This window comes from Pectinophora gossypiella, chromosome 11, assembly GCF_024362695.1.
Source record: "Pectinophora gossypiella chromosome 11, ilPecGoss1.1, whole genome shotgun sequence".
Taxonomy (NCBI): Eukaryota; Metazoa; Arthropoda; class Insecta; order Lepidoptera; family Gelechiidae; genus Pectinophora; species Pectinophora gossypiella.
The window spans coordinates 9,611,258-9,638,416 of record NC_065414.1 but is presented as its reverse complement, the minus strand read 5'-3'; the positions used below and the strand labels follow the sequence as shown (position 1 = coordinate 9,638,416).

Sequence of the window (27,159 nt, the reverse complement as noted above, 5' to 3'; positions counted from 1 at the left end):
GTACTTTCATTCTTCACCACAGATAAGCTTATTTTTATAAAAGGGCGTTTATTCTCATAAAAGTTACGTTTACTGTGAAATATCGAGAGAAGGTTGTTGAATCAAGACGTTGCATCTCGTTTAGCGAGACACCTCCAGCTAGGGGCGGGGGCGCGACACGGACACCCCTATCCCGTCCCTAGAAATCCCCAAATAATACGTATCTATTAGAGCGTATATCTCCGATTCACCTAAGTATTCCTCAAACATGAAGAGAAGTCGATGAAAAATTCGAGTGGAGAAAATATGTATGGCGGCGGCGGGCGGGAGGGGTAGGGGGGAGCGGCGCTAGCGGCAGTTCGCTTGCAGCGTGCGTGTGAGACGGTCGTGTCTAGTGTGCAGTGACAGTGCCGCGTGTCGAGTGTGTTCTGTGGAGTGGAGTGAGTGCTGTGCTGTGTTCGCCGGACGATGACCGTGTGTGTTTGACGTGGGGATGTATCCGAGCGCGGGCGCGATGAACGCCGCCGCCGCCGCAGCTGCCGTGGCGGCCGCCAGGCACCCGGTGAGACACATCACATAAATCACTCAGATAATCTGCCACTCCGTCGCCTTACATTGTTGGGAACTCGTTAAAAACTGAGCGGCGAAAGTCCAACGCGGAGCTCACAAAATTAGTATTACAAACTTTACTTGACACCAAGTTTTAACAGTTTATTTACACGATGAATATTTAAAGGTTCGTTGTGAGTTAAAAATAGTAGAAATAACTAATAACCCGCAGTAATAATGTTCTGAAAGGAAAACGTAGATAATTAACTTGTGAATCTAACGGCGGCGCGCGCGCGTTGATGTCTTTTATATCGCTAAGCGCTTAACTTTAATTTCATGGTGTGATGATGTTTTCTTTATTAGAAATTCTAGTAAATTGTTGCTTGTCAATCAGTTTCTGAAATGTGATTTCAAGAAGGAAACTAAAGAAGTAAAAACGGTTTGAATGTATACAAAACGTTTTTTGCTCCGAGCAATATATCACAAAGGGAACAAATGCAAGAAACATGGCTGTCGTAAAAATAAATGCGTAGAAATAATAATACAGTGCGGGGGGTACCCGGCGGGGTGGGCAGGCCCCCCGCGGACGATTGTCAGACACTCAATTACCCGTGAAATTGCTTGCAAAGGATTTTGTCATACTCCATATTCGAGTATTTCCTTAAATCAACCTTCAACACTCGAGTCGAGGGCGCGATCCCGAAAAATACCTACTCGCCACATGTTCTCCTCGCCACAATAAACCCAACTTTACTACGCTGTAATAAGATGGAAATTACCATTAAACCCGCTCTAACCGCAGCCACAACGCATCTGTTGCCGCTCCCGAACATTAACCACAATTTAAAAATCAATTTACCAACCAAACTTATTTGATCCGAGACTCCTTTGATATACATCCTTTTAACTTTTAGTTCATTTGTATAATCGCTAGAATTAACTCTGCAATTAACGGCAATAGCTATTAAGCAACGTGGTAATTTGTGTTAATTTGCTCGTAGATTAAAAAAACGCTGTGATTTCGATTGAATAACTCTTCAAGCGAACGATGTTCTCAGAGCTATAACAAAAGCTAATATCAAAGGTTAAGAACAAGCGCTGAGATAACTCTTAATGTAAATGAGATAGTAATTAATACGTCTAATTAGAAACACGCGAGCAATGTGCACGATCTGATACACCGATACAGAGTGACGAGCCCACTGTTGGCGTTTTGTCACCTTTTTATTTGTTATTACAGAGCAATTTAGCTGTCCATCACGCGATCTCCATTAGACCATAAAAAAATATTCGCCACGTAATGAGCAGTGTACTCACAATGCCGCGATTATTGTCTGCGCATTCCCACGCGCTCATGTGTACACCACTTTATAAGTTTATTGTTGACATTCACGACCATTATGTCGTGAACTCCCCTCCCTACATTCGCCATTTATAGAAGTTAAGTGGCATAGCTTTTTAAGGGGTCTTAATGACTTGGTCAGTGCGCTCGCTAAGTACAGGAAGTCGACCGACGCATGTCTTTTGATGGATGCTTATTAGCCTTAGCTGTTAATGCTCGCCTTATGCGGATTAAGTAGCCTTTTTGTAACATCAAGAAGTACGTTTCAGTTTTTATTGTTTTTTTTTAATGGTATTTATCCGTAGTAATCATTCCTTTGTATTTACTCTTGAGTAACGTCTGCAGTTGGAGTTTCCATTGTTGATTGCAATTTGGCAAAAATATGTTTTTACGAGCAGGCTCTCTTTATAAGTGCCATTGGCATAGAGTGTGTGTGGAGAGCGGGCGGGGGGCGGGAGGATGTTAATGTAAATGCCTATTTGACTGTTTGCTCAAAATCCGTGTCGCGTCCTACTCGGTCAATATTTGACAGACGGAATTACCGCTACGAACAAATGAGATGGCGTCTCTTCATATAGGTACTCCACGTTTCTTCAAACATACACCCTACGCACACACACACATGCTTTCTCCAATATTTTCCTTTGGCTTCGGTTGTTTGCTTTTGTTTTTAATCTCTTATCTCGGGGATGATGACTTTTACTTCAATACATGAGCAATACTCGTAGTTCCAAAAAGAATATCTGTCATTAACGAATCTGAATTGTTTCTGAAAGGAAATGCGTCTTGTCAAAGGGATTATCGCGTTGATAAGTGGAGTGGCTTGAGTCAATGTTCGCCCGAAATAATTCCCTTCGCGATAACGTTATCAGTTTGAGCACAAACACGGCATTTGGAGTAGGCAAACAATGCTTCGTCATAATCAAGATGCCATCAACTCAACAGCATGGGAATGAACCACATAGTTGGGTAATTACGCGTAACTGCTACGTTACTTACATACTGCGGATACCTTGGTAAACATTTAATTTACGGTTGCTTACCTGTATTCATTAAAATTTAATTTGAATTAAGTAGGTACGTACATAAAATATGTTTATAGGTAAATCATGCTAATAATAATTGTCAGCTAAACAAGATATCTATTACAAGAAGGCCCAACAGGATGTCGCGCCAAGAATAAAATGAACAGTTTAAATTAGTTGCATGAAATTACTTTCCTTATTCCAAGAACTGTCGATGTCAAACTGATGACCGCTCCGACGACGGGCACCAAGCGGTGTTGTGTTTCTTAGAAAATAAAATCAGCTTTCTGATCCCCGCGCTACCATATTAGTTTACTAGCATTTTTTTCCCACTCCGCACCATAAGGTGTCAATCTTCATCCCCAAAACCATCCGTAACAGACCCTAAACCCGAGACAATAAAGTGGAAATTGGCCTGGGGTAGTGTGTAGTTAAAGCGTTGTGTGGTAAAGCCAATCTCAGTGTTCAAATATTTGTATATGCTTGTTTGGTTTGTAAGTGCGAATGGTGTTTAGATGTTTACTGAGCCGCTGAACTTGTGCGCTCCGAGGCAGCCTCTAATATTACTAATAAACAGTTGACATCGATCTACTTTTCTCAATTTCCCACTAATTCGACGTTAAAAGACTGCAATTTGGAAACGACGTCGAACATTCACGGGTCGAAATTCGAGATCAAATAAAAATAAATCCCCTCACAGGTAGACGTGGGCAGACAGACGTATTCAATAATTTGAAATAAGAACACGTATTTCTTTTTATATCCGTTTAAAGGCAGTCTGTTTAGTTTTGTTTTTGTGCCGGGCCGGCGGCGGCCGCGCGGCCGGTGCATGCGGGCTTTCATCCGGCGTTCTACACAATACTGCCACTCAAAAACTGTTCATTGTATTTTAATTTGACCTTTTCGGCGATAATTTATGGGAATCTTTTTTTCCGTCGAGGGGAACGTTTACTCAGTCTATTATTACCGTGGATTATTTTCATTTCTTTTGTGATCAATTTGAAGTTTAGATGATCGAACTCTCGGCTATTAGTTTGGTGATTCAAAGGAGAACGGGAATCTTTGGTTCGTGAGAACATTTTTGGTTGCTAAATATGAATGAAGATACTTAATTAAATTAATTGGATAAGTATGGATACCCACTTAACACAGTAAAGCGGTTCGTTGAATTTGGCATTGATTAATGAGATATAGATAAAAATCGAACGCGTGTTACGTTAAGACGCATGAGTAAATAATTGAACATTTATCATGTATCTGAAGGCGATATACAGCTGTATAATATAAAAACCTGTTGTATAATTATAGTAAATACTTCGATTGGCTTGTTATACAATTTTATTACCCCCACGTTTAATTTAATCCAGTCGTAATGTTATTTTATATGGAGATTTAATCGCGGTCGTAAAACACTTTGCCTATAACGCGGCGGTCGAAAGCGAAAATATCAGGGTCACATTAGCGGTCAGATAAACCGATATATCGCAGATAAAACAAATAATGAAGAGACGGCTTTTTAACTCATTGATGCGATAAAACCGGGGGACCGCACCGGTTACCGCGCTCTTTACATGGACAACTCGTAAATTGAAATGCAGCCGGTAAACGATTTGTTTGACGCAAACGTAACGTAAATTTTACCCAACATGTCACTCGTTTAAACAAGTTACGAAGACATGTTAAAGATACGTCTATTTACATATTATAGTTAGATATTAGACGAGCACAAAAACTTTCCTATTACATTAAACATGGCGGAAAATACACGCTAATGTTCAAAGTTAACTAGGTCTGTCGTAATTTAGAGGAACAAAAATGCAAAATAAAATAGCTGGCAAGTATTAGGCTGTGTACACACGCCGCGGCACTTGCCGTGTGTGCGGCACATGCCACATGCCAAGACCGCTACCGCTAGTCGTTTTGCTCCCGCCTTCTTAACGCACACCATGCCACTTTCAATTTACTTTTATTATTCGAACGAATGAACCAGCGATGTGAACATGGATAAGTAATTACTACATCTCTTTGCACTCAGTTATCTTTTATTTCGTATAGGTGTCGGATGTGCGAGCAGCAATAAAATACAAAGCTGGCATGTACTTTGATCGTAATACGAAAAATAAAACAACTCGATTTATAAACATCGATATTCGAACATGAGCGATTATCGATCAAATATTTATAAATTGATTTCTTAATGATATGGCGACGAATCAGTTTTTTCAGATGTCTTTAAGAGTTCCATGAATGACTTGAAAAAATGCTGGCACGTCGTAGGGCTTGCCTGTGGTCGTCCGTGATGTTATTACGTTATTAAGCGCGATCGCACGAGGCGCGCAGCGACCGCAGCCTATCTCCCGGTGGTTACATTCACTAAATTCCCGGCCACATTTTTCCCGAGCCCGATTGTCCGCAGCTCCATTTACAACGTCTACACGCCGCGCCAGTTCCTTTTACGCTTTTATTTACGCTCCTTTTATTATTTTTAAAGTCCGTTTGTTCCTCGCGCCGGCTCGGAGCGCGGTTATTTATTTTTTGCCGCCGGCCTCCCGGCGACCGTGTGTTGTTGTGTCCCTCGCTTTATTTTTATTTTCGTGCTTCTTATTATGGAGTTAGTTTTTTATTTATTTTTTTACTTTATTATTACGTGCTCGCGTGTTCGCGTTACTTTATTTTTCTGTTAAGAGGCGAGCGGTCGACGTTGTTTTTTTTTCATTAATCGAGGCTCACACCGAATTATGGTCATTAAAGGATAATTTGTATTATGGTAATTTGGGATGCGTGTAATTTTTGTTTCGTGATAGGAATGTTTTTGTGGGGACTGAGATTGATGAGTCGTGTGGGATGTATATTTAAAAGGCGTTGCGTGTTAAGTTCAAGTTTATTAAACGGGTTTAATTTGGCAGCTTTCCTTCCTTCTCGGAAGTAATTATGTTATGTGTTATAAGTGAGTGTGTATTGTGTTTATGTGTCCTGTCTGTGTGCAGGGTCCGCCGCAGCCAGGCCAACCGATCAAGTTCACCGTAGGCGAGTCCTGTGACCGGATCAAAGAAGAATTCAACTTCCTCCAAGCGCAATATCATAAGTAAGTATACATATTGACGTAATAACGTATAAATAATTTACTTATTTCACAACTTATATGCAAAAATATAGTCATTATCCGTATCCAAAAATTCTCAAGAGTTCCCAATGCTAATTTCAACAATAACGTGTCATGTTTATTTCAACCATATGGAGTTGTAAAATGGTTGTAAAAGCATTAAGACAGAATCCTCATGAATAAAGCTAGCCTATTAACGGTAATTGACTTGTGCGTTATGCTCCTACATTTTTATCTATTCGATTGTGAATAACGATCTCGAACTAAACACAAATGCTTGCAGAAGTATTCTCATAACAATGAACTATTGTCATGATAATTTATAATCCACACTTCACATAATACCAATACTTAATCCATCATTTTTAAACTTCACATTAAACACTATTTGCTTACAAAGGCATTATGTAAATAGCTTCTTTGGCCTTGTACCTAAGTTTTAAAAGTAAAAACGAAATCACGCGGTCACCAGCATTTGCATAATTTATACATACAGGAAACAGAACAATATAATAAGTCGGAAAGTTATACAATAGAATTGGTTTACTCCAATAAATAGGAATATACACATACGTACATTCACCGATCACACCTATTCCCACGTTAGGATAGAAAAATACCACGGAATTCCACTTACTACGATCTTCATGCAATCTCCCCGGTTTTGAGTCCTTTTAACTTTGCTTTTCTTTAAAACATCCTGAATTGAATTGTTCGTCTAAGCCTTGCTCTTCAATTTCTACAACTAACAGAAAATTACAACGGTTCTACTTGAGAATGGTTCGAGCCTCTAATGCTTATAGCGAAAACTTCTAGGGAAACTTAAATTAAATAAACATGCAAAATATGATAACGTGTAATATGAAAATGGTAACGTACACCAATGTAAAACAAACATCGCAAGCCAGAGAGAAAAGCTGTTTAACAAAAAAAAAGAAAACAAGGATTTCCCGCACCAACTAATTCAAAACAGACTTACACTTTCATTGATAAAACTTATCAATCAATACATGTAACTACTTATCATTCGAGATCACTGTTATCTAAAGTGAGTGCTTTAAAAAACAACACGAGAAACTCAGAGTTTTATAAATAAAAAACAAGTTGAATATCATTTTAAATGTGTATTATAAAATAAATCGGCTAAATTGAGATGATCCCGGATCGTGTTGTCAAAGGAGCCCATACCTGTCCCTTTTGAGAACACTATTTTAGCCCTTTTTGTCCCGGCCTTTTGTGACCTCCCATTGTATCCCTAAAAAAGTTAAGCCGATGGCTCTTACAAAGGAAATTCTTTTAAGAGATTAACAAAAAGAGTTCCAATAAATTTTGTGAGAATATATCAACAAGTGGTCTGTTTACAAGTTTGATAAAAAACCATTTGCAAATACGCAAATTTCTATTACGGGTTTTAAATCGTTTTTTTTTTTTATAGGAGACGTAATGCATTTTTGTCAGATTATAAGACTTGGTTTCATTCTCCGTTTGTATCGAAAACACATACTAATTGCGAGCTCTGTGTTTAATATATGTCATATAGGTATTTACAATAACATTGCTACTGAAGTTCAAGATAACCTTATGTTAAAGCAAACAATGATTATTTGACAATTTAATCGGTACAATCTAGAAGCGAGACTGTAAGAGACGTAGAGACGATAAAAATTCAACTTGTAACCACAACAAGCATGACCCACTGTAGCGATAACAGCTATAAAATAAGCCATTTGCCACACAACGCTTATCTTATTTGTTACAAGTGCTCCTTAAATAGAATGTAAGTGTGTTTTGATTTGTCGAGTGCAGGGCAGCGCGGACGCTAACTGGATGATTGGAATGTTCACTTAGCTTGCGAGACCTATAATGTTTCAAACATCCATTAGATATATTCCCAGCCAGTCCTCTAGAAAATAAAGCCATAATAACAAAATAATATACTTACTATTATAAAAAAAACAACAATTAAACATAATTACGTGTATCGAAATATATTTGTGTCCATATCTAGCCCATTCACCTCGTCCAATAATAATTTGAAACAATTTATCAGTCGGTTTATAGGTTATCGCCATCGCGTCCATAGTCCACAATTATAGACTTTACAAAATATATGTTTGTTTGTTTCAGTTTAAAATTAGAATGTGAAAAGCTGGCTAGTGAAAAAATTGAAATACAGAGGCATTATGTTATGGTAAGTAGCAATTTAATTCAATGTATCGTGTAAATTTTCACTCACGATCGTAAACTATCACGTTCAGTGCAGAATACAATACGATAATAAAGTTTAATGATATTAATTCATCGCCAACATTGCTGCACACTGAATTTCCCCGAAGTTACGATGTGAATTTGAGTTTATGAGTATTGTATAGTCACTTTGAAGCTTTAACAATACGACCAAACAAAGTTACAACTAACACTTTTACCTAAAACAAATCATGACTTACTTACTGCTACATACTTTTGGACTTTATTGTCGATTAATTATTCTAAATTGAACCCATTGTAGGGAACAAGTAATTTAACGGTCGAATAGAGATGTTTTATCTGATGTGAAACTTGTTCGTGTGTAAAATCAATAATATGGTCCTTTGTTCGACGCCCGCATGTCCACCATTATGTGATGCACCCTATCATCATTTCTAATAGTTTACACAATAAAATTGTTTACGTTCGTTGGGTGGAACAGTTGAGCATCTGCTTCGTATAAACGAGATATATGTTCACAAACAGTTGTATCGCTCGTCTAAACATGTGTTATGCAGTTGGTATGTCCACTATAAAATTCCTAAACGTTAGAGTTAAACGGATAGACGGTATTTTGGCGTGCTCTGATCCCACATGCTCGTTCCGCTCTAACATGAATCACGATTAAGTGTTGCCAAATCGCTCGCAATTTATTTTAATACGCTTGAGAGGAAATTTTCGCGAGCATTTTTATGTGTCGGAAACACTTCTGGCGGCCGTCCAAACTCCGCTACTGCGGATGTTTAGTCACTCGCCTCCTATAATTTGAGGAAGCTAATCTGTGCCAAAATATTTTCTGTGACACACTTTGAACGCTAAATTTCACACATTGTTGTAATCGATTCTAACCCGTGACATTTATGTTTCAGTACTATGAAATGTCGTACGGCCTCAATGTGGAAATGCACAAACAGGTATGTCCTTTCTATTTGTAGCTTTAAGAAAATTCGTCTCGAAGTTCCGCCTCCAGACACTGGCTACTCCCGAATAGATTTACGAGCTCGTTTTTCAAACAACATGTTGCGCTGTCAGTGTATTAGGGGCTGGATTTCCGTGATGAGTTATTTTTTATTCATTGTACCTAAATACAAAATGTTTTTACATTCCAACAAAATCGTAAAATGCAAGATAGATGTATAATTTTGATTATTTTATTTGCGGTCAGACGAAGTGGCGCGCGGGGAAATGTTGAAAAAAAAAACATGTTATTGTGCTGCGACTGTTTGTTGGATAAACGTTGTTTGACAGCGGCCGGGGGCGCAGGTTGGGTGCGGCGGCAGGCGGGGCGGTCAGCCGTGGCCTAGCCACTCTGTTGACATTTCGGTTTTTTAATTTTCACGAAGTTTTCCGACGTTATTTGTTTTTAGTATTTCTGGATTTTTCAACCCTCGCTCCGCTCCCCTTTGGCAGCAATAATAATAATTTGTCTAACAATCAGAGTGACGGCGGTTGCAAGTAATGTTGTGATGGCGTTTATTTCAATGCATTATGAAAGGAAATATAGCCAGGGGAGCGAGTGCTCAGTGCTCCCCTAATGCGCGGGAATAAAGTGGAGACAATATATCTATGAGTTAGAGACGCTTAGCGGAATTCACAAAAAGGGGATGACAACTAGGGTTGACAATCACATCTAATAAACTCTCTCACAATCAGAAACTTGCATTAACTTAATACAATAGTTTCATCAAATTATTTAAGTACCTCTTTGACATTTTGTTCGCATTAAGCCAATCAGCAAATCCGATTTCAACCTTTTCTAATAAATGCATTAAATTTAATTCAGTTTGCAAAATAATTAATGGAAACAGCAAAATTAATTGTAAATTAATATCGGGATATTTTCTGAATATTATGCAAAGATAATAAAAACTCAGAATTAAGTAATTGAACTTCTCAAACTATTTTTATTGTGTTGAAAAAAATGTTATGTGTGGCATTTGAATAACTAATTCACTAGTGTTATTCATTCGAGCGAGATTATTGTACAAAAGGTATTATAATAAATCTAAATTGCAGTATTCTTGTAAAGGGAGAGTCGACATCCCTAACCGCAGGCAACAATAGCTATCGCAACGAATAGATATTTCATGTGCAGGGTCTCCCCTACGCCCCAGGGACCGGGTTCCGCAGTAATCTGTTGATTTTACGCTCGCCCTGCGAACCCTGCTTTTTAATAATACCCGTACTTTAAACACGTCCTCAAAACAGAACCAAAATCAATTTACATCGCCCGAACGTCTAATAAGAAACACTCATTCGTTTCACACATTAATATTCTCACGTGGATTTTAACACGATACAGGTGTTTTTTGTTCTTTGATGGTTTATTAATTTCTTGCGTATGTTTCCCAGGGGTATTTAAAGACGTATCAACACGAACGACGTAGTATAATTGATAGTTGTTTTACATTATTTAATTTCAATTCTCAAAATTAAATACGTAGGAATTAAAATAAGTAAGTGAACTTTCGGTTTCGCATAGTGCTGACCTCTCAAAATATTAATAAGTTCTTATAATAGTAAATCCGGGGGCAGTTTGTGATATTTGTTTAGGGTGTGCAAACTAACAAGGAGGGTGATCAGGGCGGGAAGGGTCGCATTGTTTGCGCCGCGGGCAGATGTCGGCAGTCTGCCGCCGCGCCGACAGCCTCGATGCTTCAATGCGTTATTTAGCGTACAGTGCCGCTCCATTCTAATGGATTATTACATTAGCACTTAACACGCTCAGTCGAGCGAGAACCAGAATACCCCTCCGACTTTGTTAAACCTTTTATACGATTGCATGCGAGCGTAATAGAATAACAAGTAATGTTTTTACGTTCTGTCCGGCATCATGCTTGTTTTTCTCTCATTGCGTGACGGCCGATCGTTTCGGGTTAAACACTCTATAAAGCGAGATTGAAACTTTAGAGCTGATAGTTCGGATACGGTTTTTTGTTGGATTCATTGAACCCGAGTGACGTTTCAAGGTCGTGGTTTGGGTTAGTGTGGTGGAGTGAAGTGGAGTGACGTGTGGTGCGGTGGAAGCGGTGGAGCGAGCGCTTCGGTTATCGCGCGCGGCCGGGCGCGTCGTGACCGCGTCGCGTCGCGGCGTGACGGCGTGACCGCGTCCAATGCGCGTTTTCCGCTCTTTCTGACGACGACTAATTGCTTAGATTTTCTTTTGTTAGTCGCGGGGCTAGACCGTAGTGCGACCGTGCCTAATCGCACCTACTTACGCCGTGAATTGATTGTTTCGTCTTTGTGTGGCTGTATCGACACGGAGTCTTATTGTTCTGCGCACAGCTATTATTCACGCCCGAGCTGACTTTCACGCTGTCGATTATTGCAAAAGTTTCCGTATTTAGAATCGGTCGTTGACTACGCAAATTATGTTTTAGATGTTCATAAATATGTAAAACATGAACATGGCCGTTAGATTTCCGTGGTCAAACTTCCAAAGCGCTGTTTGTTGAAATTTTATTACTAGTTGTAACTATAATAATAAAAAAGTTGGACTGTAGTTGAATGGGAGTCAATATGTGAAGGGTTATAGATTAATAACGGTGGAGTGATTTCATGAAGTGTCACCGCGAGTGTGGAGCGGGAATAGGGTTGAGCGCGGAGTGGGGTTGCTGTCGATAAAATACTTTGTCGAGGTTTACGAGCCCCCTTGTGCACATGTTGCCACCCTCCGCTTGTTATGAAATATCAATGATGACGTGGACAAACTCAATACTTCGGAACACGTCGTATTTCCGTTCAACCACACAGCCACACAGACGACAGGACTCGCCATGCACTCACGCTACGCTACATACGATGACTGCCAGTCGAGTGTGAAATTACTTTTGCTGATATAATGATGTTTAACAATGAGTGTTTATATATCTTTGTTTGTACATTACGCGTTGTGTTCCTACGATAACACTTTCATTTCGATGAAATGTTCTAATGATATTACTATTACATAACGGAACTCATAAAGAAGTACTCTAGTAGGTTTTATTACGTTTGGAGACGTATTCGACTCGTATATACATATGTGAGCGCAAAGATAAAAACAAATAAAATGCATGAGCACGAAATTAGAAATAGACAAGCGCAAAAATCAATTTGGTGAGTGCGCGACTGTGCTTGTCCGTATAATTCAATAATTTAGGGGTTATTTCGATTCCGTGCGAGTGGCAGGGTCGCTCGCCCTTGATGCGTTCAAATTATTCATACGCGGGAGGGATTGTTTGCCGCGAGGGTCCCCTCCCGCGCCCCCACTCTCATTGATAAAAACACTGCACGTGCCCAAGCCGCTTACCTACTATTTATAATGAAACGACCGGGGATTTGTGCTGCGTCCCTAATACTGTTTGTTTTCCACCTCACTATATCAAAACCAGTCGTTACACTACCAATAACGAGCCCTTATCTACTCGCTGGCATTTTATAAATGACCTACCTACTCTGCTCTATAGTAATTCCCTTTCGTTTTATTAATTATAAACAGATTAAGTGTTAAATCCCACAGATCAATTTTATCTTAATTACGTTATTTACTACATGTAATTTAGATTATGTATCTAATCGCTATAAATAATCTTCCGCGGATAAAATTACCCGAGCTACACTTTGATGAGAGATATAATTTTGATGTTCTATAAACGGTAATTGTTATTTATGTTGCATGTTTTATTTATAAAGTAGACAATGGGAGGTGCGAGGCGTAGCGTGCGTGGTGCACGCCGACGTGCCTTATCAAATTACGGCGTTGAGTAGTCGCGCTGCTTGCGACGCGCGACGTGGCGTAGGGTCCCACATAATGGCGCGCTATCTGACGCATCTACAGGAGGATATACAGCATTGTGAATTGTGTAAACGAAGGCAACAACTCACGGTGAACGCTCCGTCGCCCCCGGCCCCGCTCGCAGCGAGAAATTATCTCTACATGTACAGGGTGCGTCACGCGGCAGATGGCGCTTGCAATAAAACCACTAAACGCGATATCGCCGCTCGCCCGCTGCCCTCGCTTTATTATTTGATCGGGGAGCCAAATTAAAGGATTTGCCGTAACCCTCGCCGGCGACCCTCGCCAACAATCACCTCTGTATTAAGTCTAATTGTGTTTTCAAATTCAGCCCCTATAATGCCGGGGACGGTGTGCGCCATGTGAAAAAATAGGGCGTATTCACCCTCGTGGCTTTATTAAATTCGCTCGTAGAGCGCGCTTGCGACGTAACGTTTCATTTAATCAGGAACGGAGAATAATTTACTGAATCAACGTTCGTGCGCGTCGAGTTTTCCCCGGTAATGTGTGGTCGGCACTCGTGACTAATAAACAGTGTTATTGCCAGCCTAAACCACGCAATGAAAGAACGTAATAAGTTCCCGCTGCCAGCTATCTCTGCCACACATTAATCTCGCTATCATGTTCTTACTCATGTAGTGATATATCATACGATTTTATTACGAGTGCCTATCTTTCGATTGATGTTTTTTATCTGTCATCAAGCGTTAAGTTATTAACTGTTATCGTTATCAGTGTCGTAGTATTTGGTGATGCTTTAGAGTAGACTATTATATTTTGGGTCAGGCTGTAGATAGGGAGGGTACTTGGCGGGCTCAGGCAACAGTTAGCTGCAACCCTGGGTTAACGTTATTCCCGCGGCGACGGCGGGCGCGGAACTAATTACCGGGTGCCGGTACGAGCCTTTATTGCACTGATTGAGACACGTATATTGGATTTGGGAACAGTGTCCGAGGATGCGGGCGCGTGGACTGGCCGTGGTTGGCCTGCGCCCGCCTGTATCGGAGTCCGGGCGTGAAACGGCCCTCATGAATAATGGACGCCCTGTTCGCTCCTTGACTCCTCATTTAAAGCAGACGATTTCTATTCGAGTCGTAAACTCGACGCCTATGACTCACTCGTTTTCCATTCACTGTAATAGTCCGTAAAACTGCAGCCAGCTGCCGTGAAGAATTTTAAAAGCCTACCTACCTACCTATTTTTCGAGCATAATAAAACAAATGTTTGTTCGTTATAATGACGGTCTTAAAACTACTTTTCGTGAGTTAATTTCTTAACATCGTAGTTCAATCAGTTTATTTACACATAGTTGTTTTAAAACGCCATACGCGCAATTAATTACCTTCAAATGTGAAAATCCAATCCTGTGACTCACGAACATCCTGTATCGTTTACCAGTACTTACTAAAATAGTTGGTATCATTAAATCTCGCTTACATAATATCATGAAAACGGTAACAGTTGTACACGGGGTGCTCTATACAAATAGAGTGGAACAATGCATTGGGTGAGAGGGGTAACGGTAACAGAAGGGTAACTTGGGGTAAGGGTAACTAGGGTGGGGACCCTGGATCCCTCTGACAGTTGCCACAATGCACAACCCGAAATTGAAGTGTAATTTCTGATTGTTGAAAAGTGTTCCGAGATTTCGCAAAGGATTTAATTGGAATTTGTCAGTCGGTGTTTATTTTGATGTCGAATGTTTGAGTTTACTTACCCTTTGCGTAAGCAGTCTTTATTTAAAAAGGGTTTCAATATCTTTTGTGTTGACGATTTGGGATCTTAAGGCAGTTTGGTATACTTATAAACCGCATAATATTATTTTTGTAGCTACGTATTCACGAGTAAGGTGGTATTATCATTGGTGTAGTAATAATAACTTCAATAAGTTATGAAAAAAAATTTAATAATAATCGCCCCAATGTTTTGTGAGTTTAAATAAAAAACTATATCCGTCGTAATAAAATTGCGAATACAAGGGTTTAGATAGATAGATAATACAAGGGGAGCTTATGGACTTTTAAAATACACTGAGGGTCGAGATTGGAATTTATATTAAATACTTACTAAGGATTTATGAAAAGGGAACCCGACCGTAAAGGAACGGTGCGATGGTCGGAAATTTCATTTCTATAATCCATCTAGAATAACAATTTTCGATCATGTCTTACGTTTCATCAATTTTAACTGAGTAATTCCTTTTCCTGTTCAATATTTTTGCTTCTTTTTGTATATCAGTAAAAAATAAATAAAAATGTCTATCGAAACTATTAAAAATAAGTACTATTTTATATGACTGAATATCCACTCATTGTAATCCTATAATAATTAATTTCGACAGATGCTTTAACAATAAATAGTCATGTTGTTACATTATGTGACAAATAACTTCTTCATATCTTCAACTTTATGGTTGTATGGTAACCGGTCGTCATATAGTAGAGACAACTATTACTGCCAATGTCAAGTACAGGTATCACATTTGTCCATAGAGAAAGTCCATGTAAATGAGTCCAAAGATATCACATAATAACTACTATATTTCCAGAAACAGGACAACCCAGCACCACATATAAGCACACATACACAAAACAAACATCACATGGCATGATTAATATTGGCTAAAACATAAATGGTTATAATTATTCATCTTTTTAGTCTTCCCATCAAAAACAAGTCTCACACGCACAGTACGAGTATATTCAAACGTCAATCGATACCCTTACCGCCATCTGTTGTCGCGTTTCCGCAACCTCGCCGTGAATTTTAAACACAGACGTATCATTGTACAATAATTGCCGAGAATGACATGTTGAATTATAAACAGCGTGGCGTTGGCGTAATGCTGGCGTATTAACTATGGATGCTCACTGGCTCGGCTCGATGCATTTAGCATAGTTACTACCTACTTAATTGACTCGTATTGCTTAGGAGATTATAGGGTTAATGTCGTTGGCTTGGAAAGTCTTTTACACAATGTTAGGTTATGACAGCTTATGTCACTTTTGTGTGCTTTTAATAACACGAGTATCGTAACAAAGTCCAATAGCTTATACCTAGATAATTCAATCCCGTCCCTACATTTTATTGCCTTTTACAACAAAATTGCTTTAAACTAAAATAAAATATTATTATAAAAAAAATATACTGTCCATCAAAAGCTTCATTAGCTAAATTACTAATTATTTATTTAAAACTTATATTAATTAATAAGACTTTGTTACAAGATGACTCACGAACGATACTACTTACTTATACATTATTCATAATCACTATTAATATCAATTAATCTTAACGATATTTAAAACGCTTAGGTACCTACGTTTTGGCTAATTTAATAAGTTGCTAAGCTACCGAATTTGGCAGGTTGATTTTGTTATGATATCTGTGAATAATATTATTTGTTAATTGGATTATTTAATTGGATTACCATTCCTAAAAAAAGAAACTCATTACTTCGTACACACCTACTCCTCCTACTTTATGACTATTAATGAGTTATCTTGGGCCTCAAGCGGACCAAAGGAACCTGATTATATAGGATGTTTGTGACATTGTAACGATAACTTTGAAGGATGATTCAGGTATGATTTCGAGTTTATATCAAAAGTATGGAACGGAAAATAATTAAAAAAACACTAAAGTTTCCATGAATTTTGCGACGGAAAATTCCACTTGATATTAACTCAGAATCATGGTCTGAATCACCCCCTTGAGTATTCGTTCCGATGTCACTAACACCCTGTATTGATAATGATAGGCATACACGCGACAATTGGGCGTAATTGGGCTATTTATGCAGGTTTCTATTCTATTACAGAAACAAAATACCATAACAATATTCCCCCATTTCCCCGTGGATCACGTTCTGCGTGTTTCCTTAAGATAACCATCACAGGAAACGTACCACCGAATTCACAATAACTCCTGAGAATTAATTAACCAAACTTTTTCACCCGTATATGAAGACCGGTATGTGAACTAATATGAATATAGCATTGCTAATTCAAAACACACGTCTGCATACTAATTGTAGAACTGCTCTCGAATTCATATATTTTAATTGGTCTAATCTGAAAATACTTCGTTGAAACTAGGTTTAGAGCGATCGTTATCGTAATTGAGACGGTTCAGACGCGAGACCAACGCTTTGCGCACTAGATAAACATCTGAGGCTATCCTAGCCTGTATTTATCCTATTACCTCATCAAAGCTAAACATGTAAGAAAATTATATGCATGTCGGACCAGCCGTTTACTGCATGTAGGGTTAGATGGTGTTTGCGTGCGGCGCCTACGATGTCGTTATTTCAACAAACATGGTCCAATATATCGCACACGCCACGCCACAACCACGCCACACGCTAGCCACTCGCCACTAATGGCTGATTCAACGCGAATAAACACCCATAAACGCCGGAATTTAACACATATAAAATGTCGAGCCTTTACACAACGCCCTGAGGCCTACATTTGACACGATCATGATTTCTTTCGCTAAATTTATTTTTATTATTCGTACGCTTTATATCAATGTCGTTACATTGAATTTTACTTTTACGATAATGTAGTCATCAAAGTTATATAGTGAGTGATTTTAGTCACTTAGTTTATCGTTTTATAGCTTCCGTTACATCTTTCAATAACTTTAATGGCTTACTCATGTTTATCAGTACAAAACGAATAGTGTGACGCTTGATATACATTATGTAGGTATAATAGATAATACCTACCTGTTTGATTTTGAGTACCTACTGAAGTGTATACATAGATGTATTATATTACTTTAAATTAAGTATAAATGTATATACAAATAGTAGAATAGACCGCCGAGTATGTGCCTGAGAGGTTTCCTTTAATGAAAGTCACACACGTGGCGTGAACGCGCGTCCGGTAAGGGCCGGCGCACACCGAGGCGGGGCGGTTGCGGCGAGGTTACCCGCGCGGCTGCGGTCTGCGGTCGCCCGCCCGACCCGCGGTCGCACCCCCCGCCCCGGCCACCCCGCCAACCTAACGCTACAGTGTTTCACGAGAATTCGCAAAATAGAAGCACAATTCCGCAAAGACGCAAGGTTTAACGTTCAACACATTTTGGTCGCTTCGCCGAGCATAAACGAAAGTTTATTAGTGCAAATAAATCTAGTCATTAGCGAATTTTATGAACTGTTTCAACGCCTTGACGATTAACTTTCTTTTTTGTACTAAATCGAGTCCGTCATAGAAAACAATACGTACAAATACAAAAGGAATGTATGACTAACGGTGTTTAGCTTGAGACAAATTGCGCTTTTACTTGTCATCCTACGCTTTTAAAAGTAGGTACACATTGTTAGTGGTATTGTATAGACGTCGTATAGCAAATGAAACGATATTCAGACGGCCGAGTCACAATAACCAGCGGGTACACAGAGTGGGTAAACAGAGCGCGCAAACTTGCCAACTGTACCTTCAGTCTGTTACGTACATCGAACGCAGGGTAGTACGTCTATCTAGCCCGCGTTGCTATAACTCAATTACAATCAACCTCTCTGAACTCTTACTTTTATAAGTAATAAAATTCAAATTTAAATTCTAAATACGTTTATTTCGGACATTAACACATCCATAGGGGTTAGTATGGGGTTAGTACAGAAAACTTAATAGCTAGTGTTAGCCTAATAATTTATAAATAAGAGTTGGGTTTCGGCAATATATGAGCCTTTGTCCAGTGCTCAAAAAAGAACTCTGGGCACAAGCTGCTACAATTTTCAGGAGACTGTTTTCACTGCCACGCACCCCATGCACTCCGATGCGCTGGAGAATCGTGGCAGCCGCAGCAATTAGTTAGCAACTAGGCATTTACAGTCGAAAGTGGTAAAAAATTGCTGTGTATGTAAAACAAGACTGACAGCCCCAAAAGTAGGTTTTATGTTTTTATTTTGCAGAAAAACTAGACTACGAAAGGTGCATAAATTTAGGTACAGTTATAGATAATAATCACGTGCTCAAACTTGTTTCAAAACTGCTAATAATAATACTTGTGTCTGTAAACTTGTGGAGTTATACCTGTGTATAACCCTTCAATATTCTCAATATTAGTGGGGTCAATGAAGGGTTCAACTACCCCTACAAGATAAAAAAAAAACCATCAAATCGGACCTGTCCCTGGAAAATTAGAAGTTAGTTAGGAAGCTCGGGCTTTATTGACTGTATCTAAACAAACAATAGGCTACTTTTTGCGAAACGTCAAACGAAAGTTTTCTTTGGAGTTTGTATGGAAGTACTGTCATATGACGTCATCAATAAAAGTGGTCAACCGTCGCACTCATTGTTAAATAAATCATAAATTAAATTCGAAAATAAGGCGAAATGTAGAATGAGATTGATTTTTGATCATGTTAGACTGGCTTCTATATCTAGATTATCATTTTATAATTTGATGTCAAATACCCAATTGTCGAAAACATTAAATAATTTATTAATTCCTCAGTACTTACGTAATAAAAATAAATTATATGGCAATAACATGCCTTTGTGTGGGGGTCACAGCTAAGACAATACATAATTAACGTACCAATGAATTCGTGTAAATAAAGTGAATTTATTTTCTTATTCATTATGTATTTTTGTTTGTTTAATAATGACATCAGCCGTATAGAGTCAAATGATTTAAAGCTATTTGTTCATTTGCCTATTGAATCTTGTTATTGTAGTGTGTACATTTCATAAGTACATAACAATAGTCTACGTTATTATAATCCACTTGCGTGCCTACTTAGTAGGAAAATAAAAAACCATCCATTTTCTTTTACTAATAAAATGAAGATGTTCAATGAGGGACTTTCCAGGCGTTGTAATTACCTATTTTGTCATTATTCGGGTACATAATTATTCCAAAATGCAATGTAATGGCAGAAGCATATATATATATATATATATATATATATATATATATATATATAAATAAATATTAGTTGATATTTGGATCACATTATGTATACGTATAGAATTATATTGCTACCTATATTGCTTCGCTTAATTTGATCAGAATAATAACGGGTGGAAGATGTAATTATGCCTGGGTGTGATAAAAAGAGTCATCATTTATACCCAAAAATAAAGATAAAAAATATGCATATGTGTGTTATTCATGAAATTAGAAGGTTACACGAAGATAAATCTGTACAGCGCCATCTATATTGTTTTTGAAAAACGTAGCCTGGAAAGTCCCCCATTGCATTACGAAATTGATTTGTGCTGCAACAAACTTAACTAGTTCCATCGAGAGGTGTATATTTATTATATTAGGTTATTACGTATCTGTATTTCGAAGGCATTTGATGATAACCAATCCGGTGTGTTTATCCGCCGGTTATAGCGTAGATAGAGGCAGCACAGCGCCGGAGGGTCGTGTAGTCGCAACTCCCAATGAGCCAGCAAACACTGCAGTGCAAACGCTCTCTGCAAATAACACACAGTAGCTGGACGTTGCACTAGTACGCTCCAACCAACAAGAACATATGTGTTGCTAACTTACCTAATGCCAGACAATACAGATATGATATAACAATATTAACAACGCTTTGCAACGCCAACTTCACCAAAACAGTTGTAAATCAAAACGAAACGAAAACCTTAGCATGCTCCGGTCACTCTGTAGATTGATAACCCACAGATAACACCTACAAATTATGTGGTCGGTTAAACAACGCCTCGGGCATCCAGTGTGTACACATTGCACCGACAGAGCATGCGATGATTTACGATAACGATATATATGTTTATAACATAAATCATGTCGCGTCTCAGACGATTAACTCCCGCTGTCAGTCGCCAAGCTACGTCGGACTATCATATCGAAAGTTTATGGCGACGACCTCCATCCACTTAATTCCTTTATCGACAGCTTTACTGATCACATAAAAATAATCCCGATATACACACCTTATCTACACAAAGTAGTCGGATTTAACGTAATCACACCAATCAATTTTGGCTCAAAATCCTCGATAAAAACCCTGTCAATTCCTTTCGTACAAGACAGTGGAACGTGAAATCGTCAAACAGATTATATCGATAACACCGCTAACAATCTTATAGATGTTATCGGCTTACTAGTGTTATTATTCAAAATATCGCATGATATTGTCGGTACAGTATTTCTCGATATTGCGTAACTAGAAATACAACGCACATTTTCATTACCGTGGATAATTTGACTTGAACACGAATAAAGCAGTTAATTCAAACAATTTTAGATTCCAAACTCATTAGATATGTGGAGCGAGGAGAGTGGAGTATTAACTGCGCTAATTGCCGCTATAATACTTCCAAATAGACTTGTAGCGTAGCGCCCATTGTGTGGCGAGACGGGGCGCGGGCGCGGGCGCGGGCGGCCGGACCGCTCGCGGGCGGCGGCGGAAACGCGCGTCATTACCGGCCTGCTCGTTAAACCGGCAAAAAGCTCCGCGTGTATGGTAATGATTGATTCGTCTATAGAAACCGCCTGTGAAACTATCCACTGTCTACAAATTGGTCGATTCATGTCCGCCGAGAAACTTGTTTGTATTTCTTTATTGTGTTCACGTAAGCGGTTTCTCTTTGCGAATCAACTATGATGCGGCTATTCGTTTGTTTGTATTGCTTTTAGGTTGCGTTAGGATGCGGCGCACAATTACATTTGCAAATAAAATGTTGTTAGCTCCGTTGTGTAAATATCTGACGTTGTTTTTGGGTTGTTGAGTAATTTACACGGTTATAAGCGCTCTCGTAAAAAGTGCCAAGTCAAAAGGCTTCACGCTTTAGAGGTAAGATACACAAAGGGCAATAAACGTTTGGCGTGGACCTAAACAAACAAGGGTAGCTAGGAAGCTGGCGTGTGTTTGTCGAGGAGCATGCAAGTCAACAGTGCCGGTCGCCGGGCCCGCCGCCGCCGCCCCGCCGGCCGGCCGGTACCGTACGTCCTCGCCCTCGCTAATCTGTCAATCAGTCGCTTGACATGAATCCGTAGCGTTAAGCCAATTTAGAACTTCGACGTTGCTGTGCAACTGGGTAACTACAAGTTGAATCTGGCTCATGTTACTTTTACGAGGCACTTATTGGTTGTAAGATTGGAAAAATAATTTATTCTTTCTTTAGTTATTTATTTCCACGCAATTAACTATAATAAGTACTTATTTTTCACAATCAATTGCTTGATTGTCTAGTTTATCGACCAATTTTTTTTGTAACGAGTAGCGCTTAAGAAAATTACAGCTATATCTAAAATCTACGGACGGAATCTAATTGATACCAGAGTAGCTGCATAGCGGGGCCACATCAGATATTACTTATAACCAGTACCCTTTAGAGGTAATCGCCGAGCTAAATGCCACGGCGCACTCAAGATAGTGATTATAAACAAATCACGCCGATCGCCGCCGCCTCGTTATGAATGGGGACCAGTTCTGCCGTACTCGCTGATAAATGCCCGACGTATTAAACTATTCTATAAGTAATTGCAGCCACATTAATGACTATACAGTAATGATGCACTATAGAAAATCCTTATCAATCTTGTTTGTTTATTTAGGTGCCCGGGGCAAAGGGGTCGCTAGACCACGGCGCACGGATGCCTCTTCATATCGCAATTATTTGTACAAAGTGATGACGAGCCGTCGATGCCGGTGCTCGAGAACAGATAACGATGTAGCCGCACTACACACCCACTCGAGACTCTCCTATCGACTCGTTCTTCGAGTAATTATATCCATTTGTTTATAATGAATATTAATGGCGCGCCTTCCCGTCCATTCTGTATATTATAAGTATCGACTGTGGAGTAGCAATTATTTTAAGTAAAGCCAATTATACTGTCGTTCACCAGTAGCACTTCACCAGGTAGATAATTGGAGTGTATGTTAAATAATTTAGTTCTCGTTCTACTTTACACCCGTGTAACATTGACACGAAACATGTTTTTTTCCTCTCTAACATAAAAAGAAGTAATGAGAAAGCGTCGACGGACGGCAAGCGGTTGAATTATCGATGCGCCAGCCGCTAATGTTCCGCGGCAAGCTATGTTTAAACAATTATTGCTCCGCGAATGCGATACGAATCGATGATAATGTTGGCCCCCGTCTGTTGCAATAATAGCTCGTTTATCGACTCGGCTGCCATTTCGCCGGAGGAATAATTTATTGGCGCGCCATAAGAGCGACGTGGCTTTCAATACAATACGATTGGCGACTGTTTTGCTTAATAAAGTGGAAACTTTGTTCGGGGTAAGATAAGCAAATTGTGCCAGCGTGCATAAATAATTCATAAAAGAACGGGAGCATTAATGAAGGTCGCAACCGCAGGATTCCGTGGGCAGGGTTCGTCCCGCAAAACAATCGCGGGAAAAGTTCATCGAGGAAGTGCTGCTCAGGCCAGCTGCCAGAAACGAATTAGGGCCTCGCTCCGCCTGCGATCCCTAAAGTTTTTGTTGCTTTATTTGTATAGGTCGCTGTAATCGTACCTGCATTTAACCAAATGAACCTCCTGAACGATCTCAATAAATCTTAATAAAAATACAAAGCTTGTCTTATAGAATTTTCTTCACACTATAATTCTTTTCACGATGCGTACTGTTATTATCTTGACAATTGAATCCCATATATTATTGAAGCCCACTTGTAATTCAGCGCGGACGCCGAATCCGTCACTGGCGCGCGGTCGCGGCCGCGCGGCGCGGGAGAGACAATAAATTGTGCCCGTACGACCGCGGCTGCGATCCGACCGCGACCCGCATTCAGCTCACAAGCCCTCGCCTTAAAGAAACTACACACGACCCTACATAAAAATATGCTTTACTTATTTGCTAAGAGTGATAAAACATAACATTACAGCCTATAACTCCGTAGCTTTCTATGGATCAAACGGAGTAAAGAGCATAGGTTCGCCACGACCGTGCTCCACTGCGGGTTGGTGGAGGTATATGTAGCCATCCCATTAGCCAGATTTTTCAAGCCGACTGAAGGCATCCGATTTGGATTAATGGTTATCAACATATACAGACACAACAACTCACATATTATATAACCAAATGAATGGGCAAAGTCCTACAAATATTAAACGTAAAACGCCGAGTATTAACCGTTATACTACTCCACCGCATCGAAAGCAAAGAAAAGAAGTTATTGGCTTTTGCTTGAGGAAAACGTGGGGACAACATTGTTAGAAAATTTGCATACGCGTAAGAAAAATATCTCGAAGCTTTCTTGTAGTCAAGTGGCGCGTGCTACAGATCAGTTCAGGAACCTCGTATTCTATTTCATATGTACTTACTCGTATATATACTTTTTATATCAATAAAGGTCTTATAAATTGGAGATCAAACGAACATTTTCTTAATTAAACCACCCTTAAGGTTGGCCCGGACGAAGAGAAGGAAAGACTTAAAGTATTGTGAACGTCAGTACCGTCTATGTAGTAATCACATATCTTAATAAAATATATATGCAGAAAGATTTACGCGTTTTGTCCTGAAATGTACGTAGATTATGAAGACTTGTACTAAAAAGCTCACATGACATCACAACCGCCGGCGTATTTCTCTCTCTCGTTAACGGCTGCAACTATCATTCCGAAACCTATGCCATGTTAACGAGATATAGAAATACACCGGCAGTTCTGACGTCAGGTTGGCCGGTGTATGAGCTTTTAAGTACAGATCTTACTACTAAATTAGCACAAAATGCGTACAATAATTATGCGCATTGCTAGGGAGTGGAATTCTTTGCTCGCTTCTGTATTTGCGAATGCATATAACCCGGGTGCTTTCAAGGCCAAAGTGCACCACCGAGAACAGGCACCTTCTGAACAAGCTCGCTCCATCTTACGCCTCGTCAATGCCTTTGGGCAAGTCTGGGACTAAGAGCAAACCCATCAAAAGTAAAAAAAATCATCTCTTTGGATATGTTTTATTAAGATATGTGATACTAAATAGGTGGTCCTGACGTTCACAAAATATTGAGCCGCTGATATCGAAAGAACAAACAATTCCAGTGTCATCGGTTGATATTGCACACATCACCTATCACTATATACGTCATACTAGGTACAGACCAGTCGTCCCGTCAGGTTGTATGTAGTCATTTCATGCACTCTCAACGCGAAGCGACGTGCCACGCTACGTCTTTCATCTTACTTAACTGTTTGCGACATGCGGTTATGCACTTACTTGAAATTGCAGTCAGCTTAACTTGCTTACTTTATTTGCATTAACCGTATGTCCACATTTACACATTTCCTTCTATTGTATTTAAAATATGTACTCCTTTATTCTTGGCACATAATCACCAAAGAATGAAAACTCCAAATGTAGGTTGTAGGTAATGCAGTGGCGGCGCTGTAAAAGGAAAAAAGCGGGTTGCACAAAAAATGCCTTTTTTATAAAACACTCGTTGAAGTACTGGAGTGTATTGAATATAATGGCATGAAACGGCAGTGGGGAGCTCTCAGATACGTGAACAAATGGAGCGTCACCGCGCAAGATGCAGCCAGATTAAAAGCCCGCGACTAAACCACATGAAAATCGCGCAAAAAGAGGAGTCACCCGCGGCATTAGCGGATGAGTGTCGGAGCCATTAGCGCGCCGCCCCCCACCCCTGTCGCACCCCCCACAACCCCACACCGACGTTCCTCTTTTATTTCTCGCGCGGGGATGAACTCCTTAATGACAAACCGTACTATATCTTTTGTGGAGAGCTCGCAAAAGTACGTATTTTGCGGCCCTTTTGTACGCCCGCTTTTTATTCCCACAACCCGTAGCTATACGTGTCTGGTTACAGGTGCAGATGGGATGTTAGTGACGGTGACGTAATGTAGACCTTTGGGCAGAATCTCTTGTTTAATAAAGTATAATAATGAGGTTGGCATTGTGTAATTTATTGGTAGTGCAATGCAATGACAACGTGTTTACCTCGCAAACAACGTTTTGATACTCGGGCATCGTGTTAATGAAGCAATTTATGAAAGTGCAAAATTACATACAATTAAAAACTCAACGACGCGCCGCTCAACAATTAATAATTACCAGGGATAATTTCCGCAAATTTCAACAGAGTTTGTGCACAAATTTAACAGTCCATATATTTTTATGTAATGCCGTTTTCACTCAATTTTATTTAAATAAATGCGGAAAGGTGCCGTTAGGATTCTCGCTCGTTTGGGAATTATGCTATAATTAAGTGATTAAGTCGGTAGAGATCCGTGTCGAGTTTTTTGTTATCTTGTTTTTACTCATGAAGTCATGGGAGAAAGGAAATGATATTCAATTAACTAGCCTTTTTTGCGAGTTGTTTTACAACGTGTCAAGTTACCATCTGAGTTGAATATTTAATAGGTAGTATAATAATGAAATGGTTGAAGGTTTATAAAGTAAATTTTGTAGAAATGGAACAAATCAGTTTGTAAATCGCTTGCACTGCAACGAGCCGTGGCGAATGAAAATGTAATTTGTGGTAATTCCACCGCTGCGGTCCGCTCACATCACACGATGTCCCTCGGCCGTGTGGTCTGTGCACACCACTACATTCTATCATGAAAACTGTTTATTTTAAATTTAAAAATATACATACGTTAATGTTAACTAGTTATTTTTGTCAAACATTATATAGAAAGCTAAATCAATCTTCCAAAACGTTAAATTAAAAGGCACTCACTTCTTTTAATTCCTGAATAAATCAATCTATATCAATCAACACAATCATTATACTTACTTAATAAATTACTTTACAGCTTTATGATTATGTATAGCTGAGAAGTAGACCGGAAAAGATTACATCCAATTATTCACTTCGCATTAACCCTATATTTACTTAGATTACGAGGCCCACAGCAAGTTATATCTAAATAGGATTACAGTTACGATTCTTTACGATTATTGCCTGCTTCCCGCTCTAGGAAATTATTCTCCGAATGATATTTATTCGTTATGGGCATGCAACCTACGGTATGAATTTACTAATGACCCCCCAGCTCTATTAGCATGCAGGAAATTTGCAATTACTAGCATTTCTATACCGGCAGTCACGAAGCCAAGAGAATGAATAGAGGTCCTATCTAATCGTCTATGATGTGTAATGAATGTAATTTATTTACCATAGTTCATACTTACTTGTTTAATGGTCCGATGA

At 39.3% G+C, this 27,159-nt stretch overlaps 1 protein-coding gene across 2 annotated transcripts in view; it reads left to right on the top strand.

Annotated features, from left to right (window-relative positions):
* Positions 1-347: 347 nt before the first annotated feature.
* The window catches only part of LOC126370536 (protein groucho-like), a 58,006-nt gene continuing 31,194 nt past the window's right edge, over positions 348-27,159 (top strand). The window contains exons 1-4 of one of the 2 annotated variants that reach the window (XM_050015430.1): positions 348-541; positions 5,895-5,980; positions 8,126-8,189; positions 9,115-9,159. In XM_050015430.1, coding sequence (XP_049871387.1) covers positions 473-541; positions 5,895-5,980; positions 8,126-8,189; positions 9,115-9,159 — 264 coding nt within the window. In that variant the 5' untranslated portion in view covers positions 348-472. Of the gene's footprint in view, positions 542-5,882; positions 5,981-8,125; positions 8,190-9,114; positions 9,160-27,159 lie in introns of both variants that reach the window. The other variant, XM_050015429.1, reaches the window with a different exon arrangement.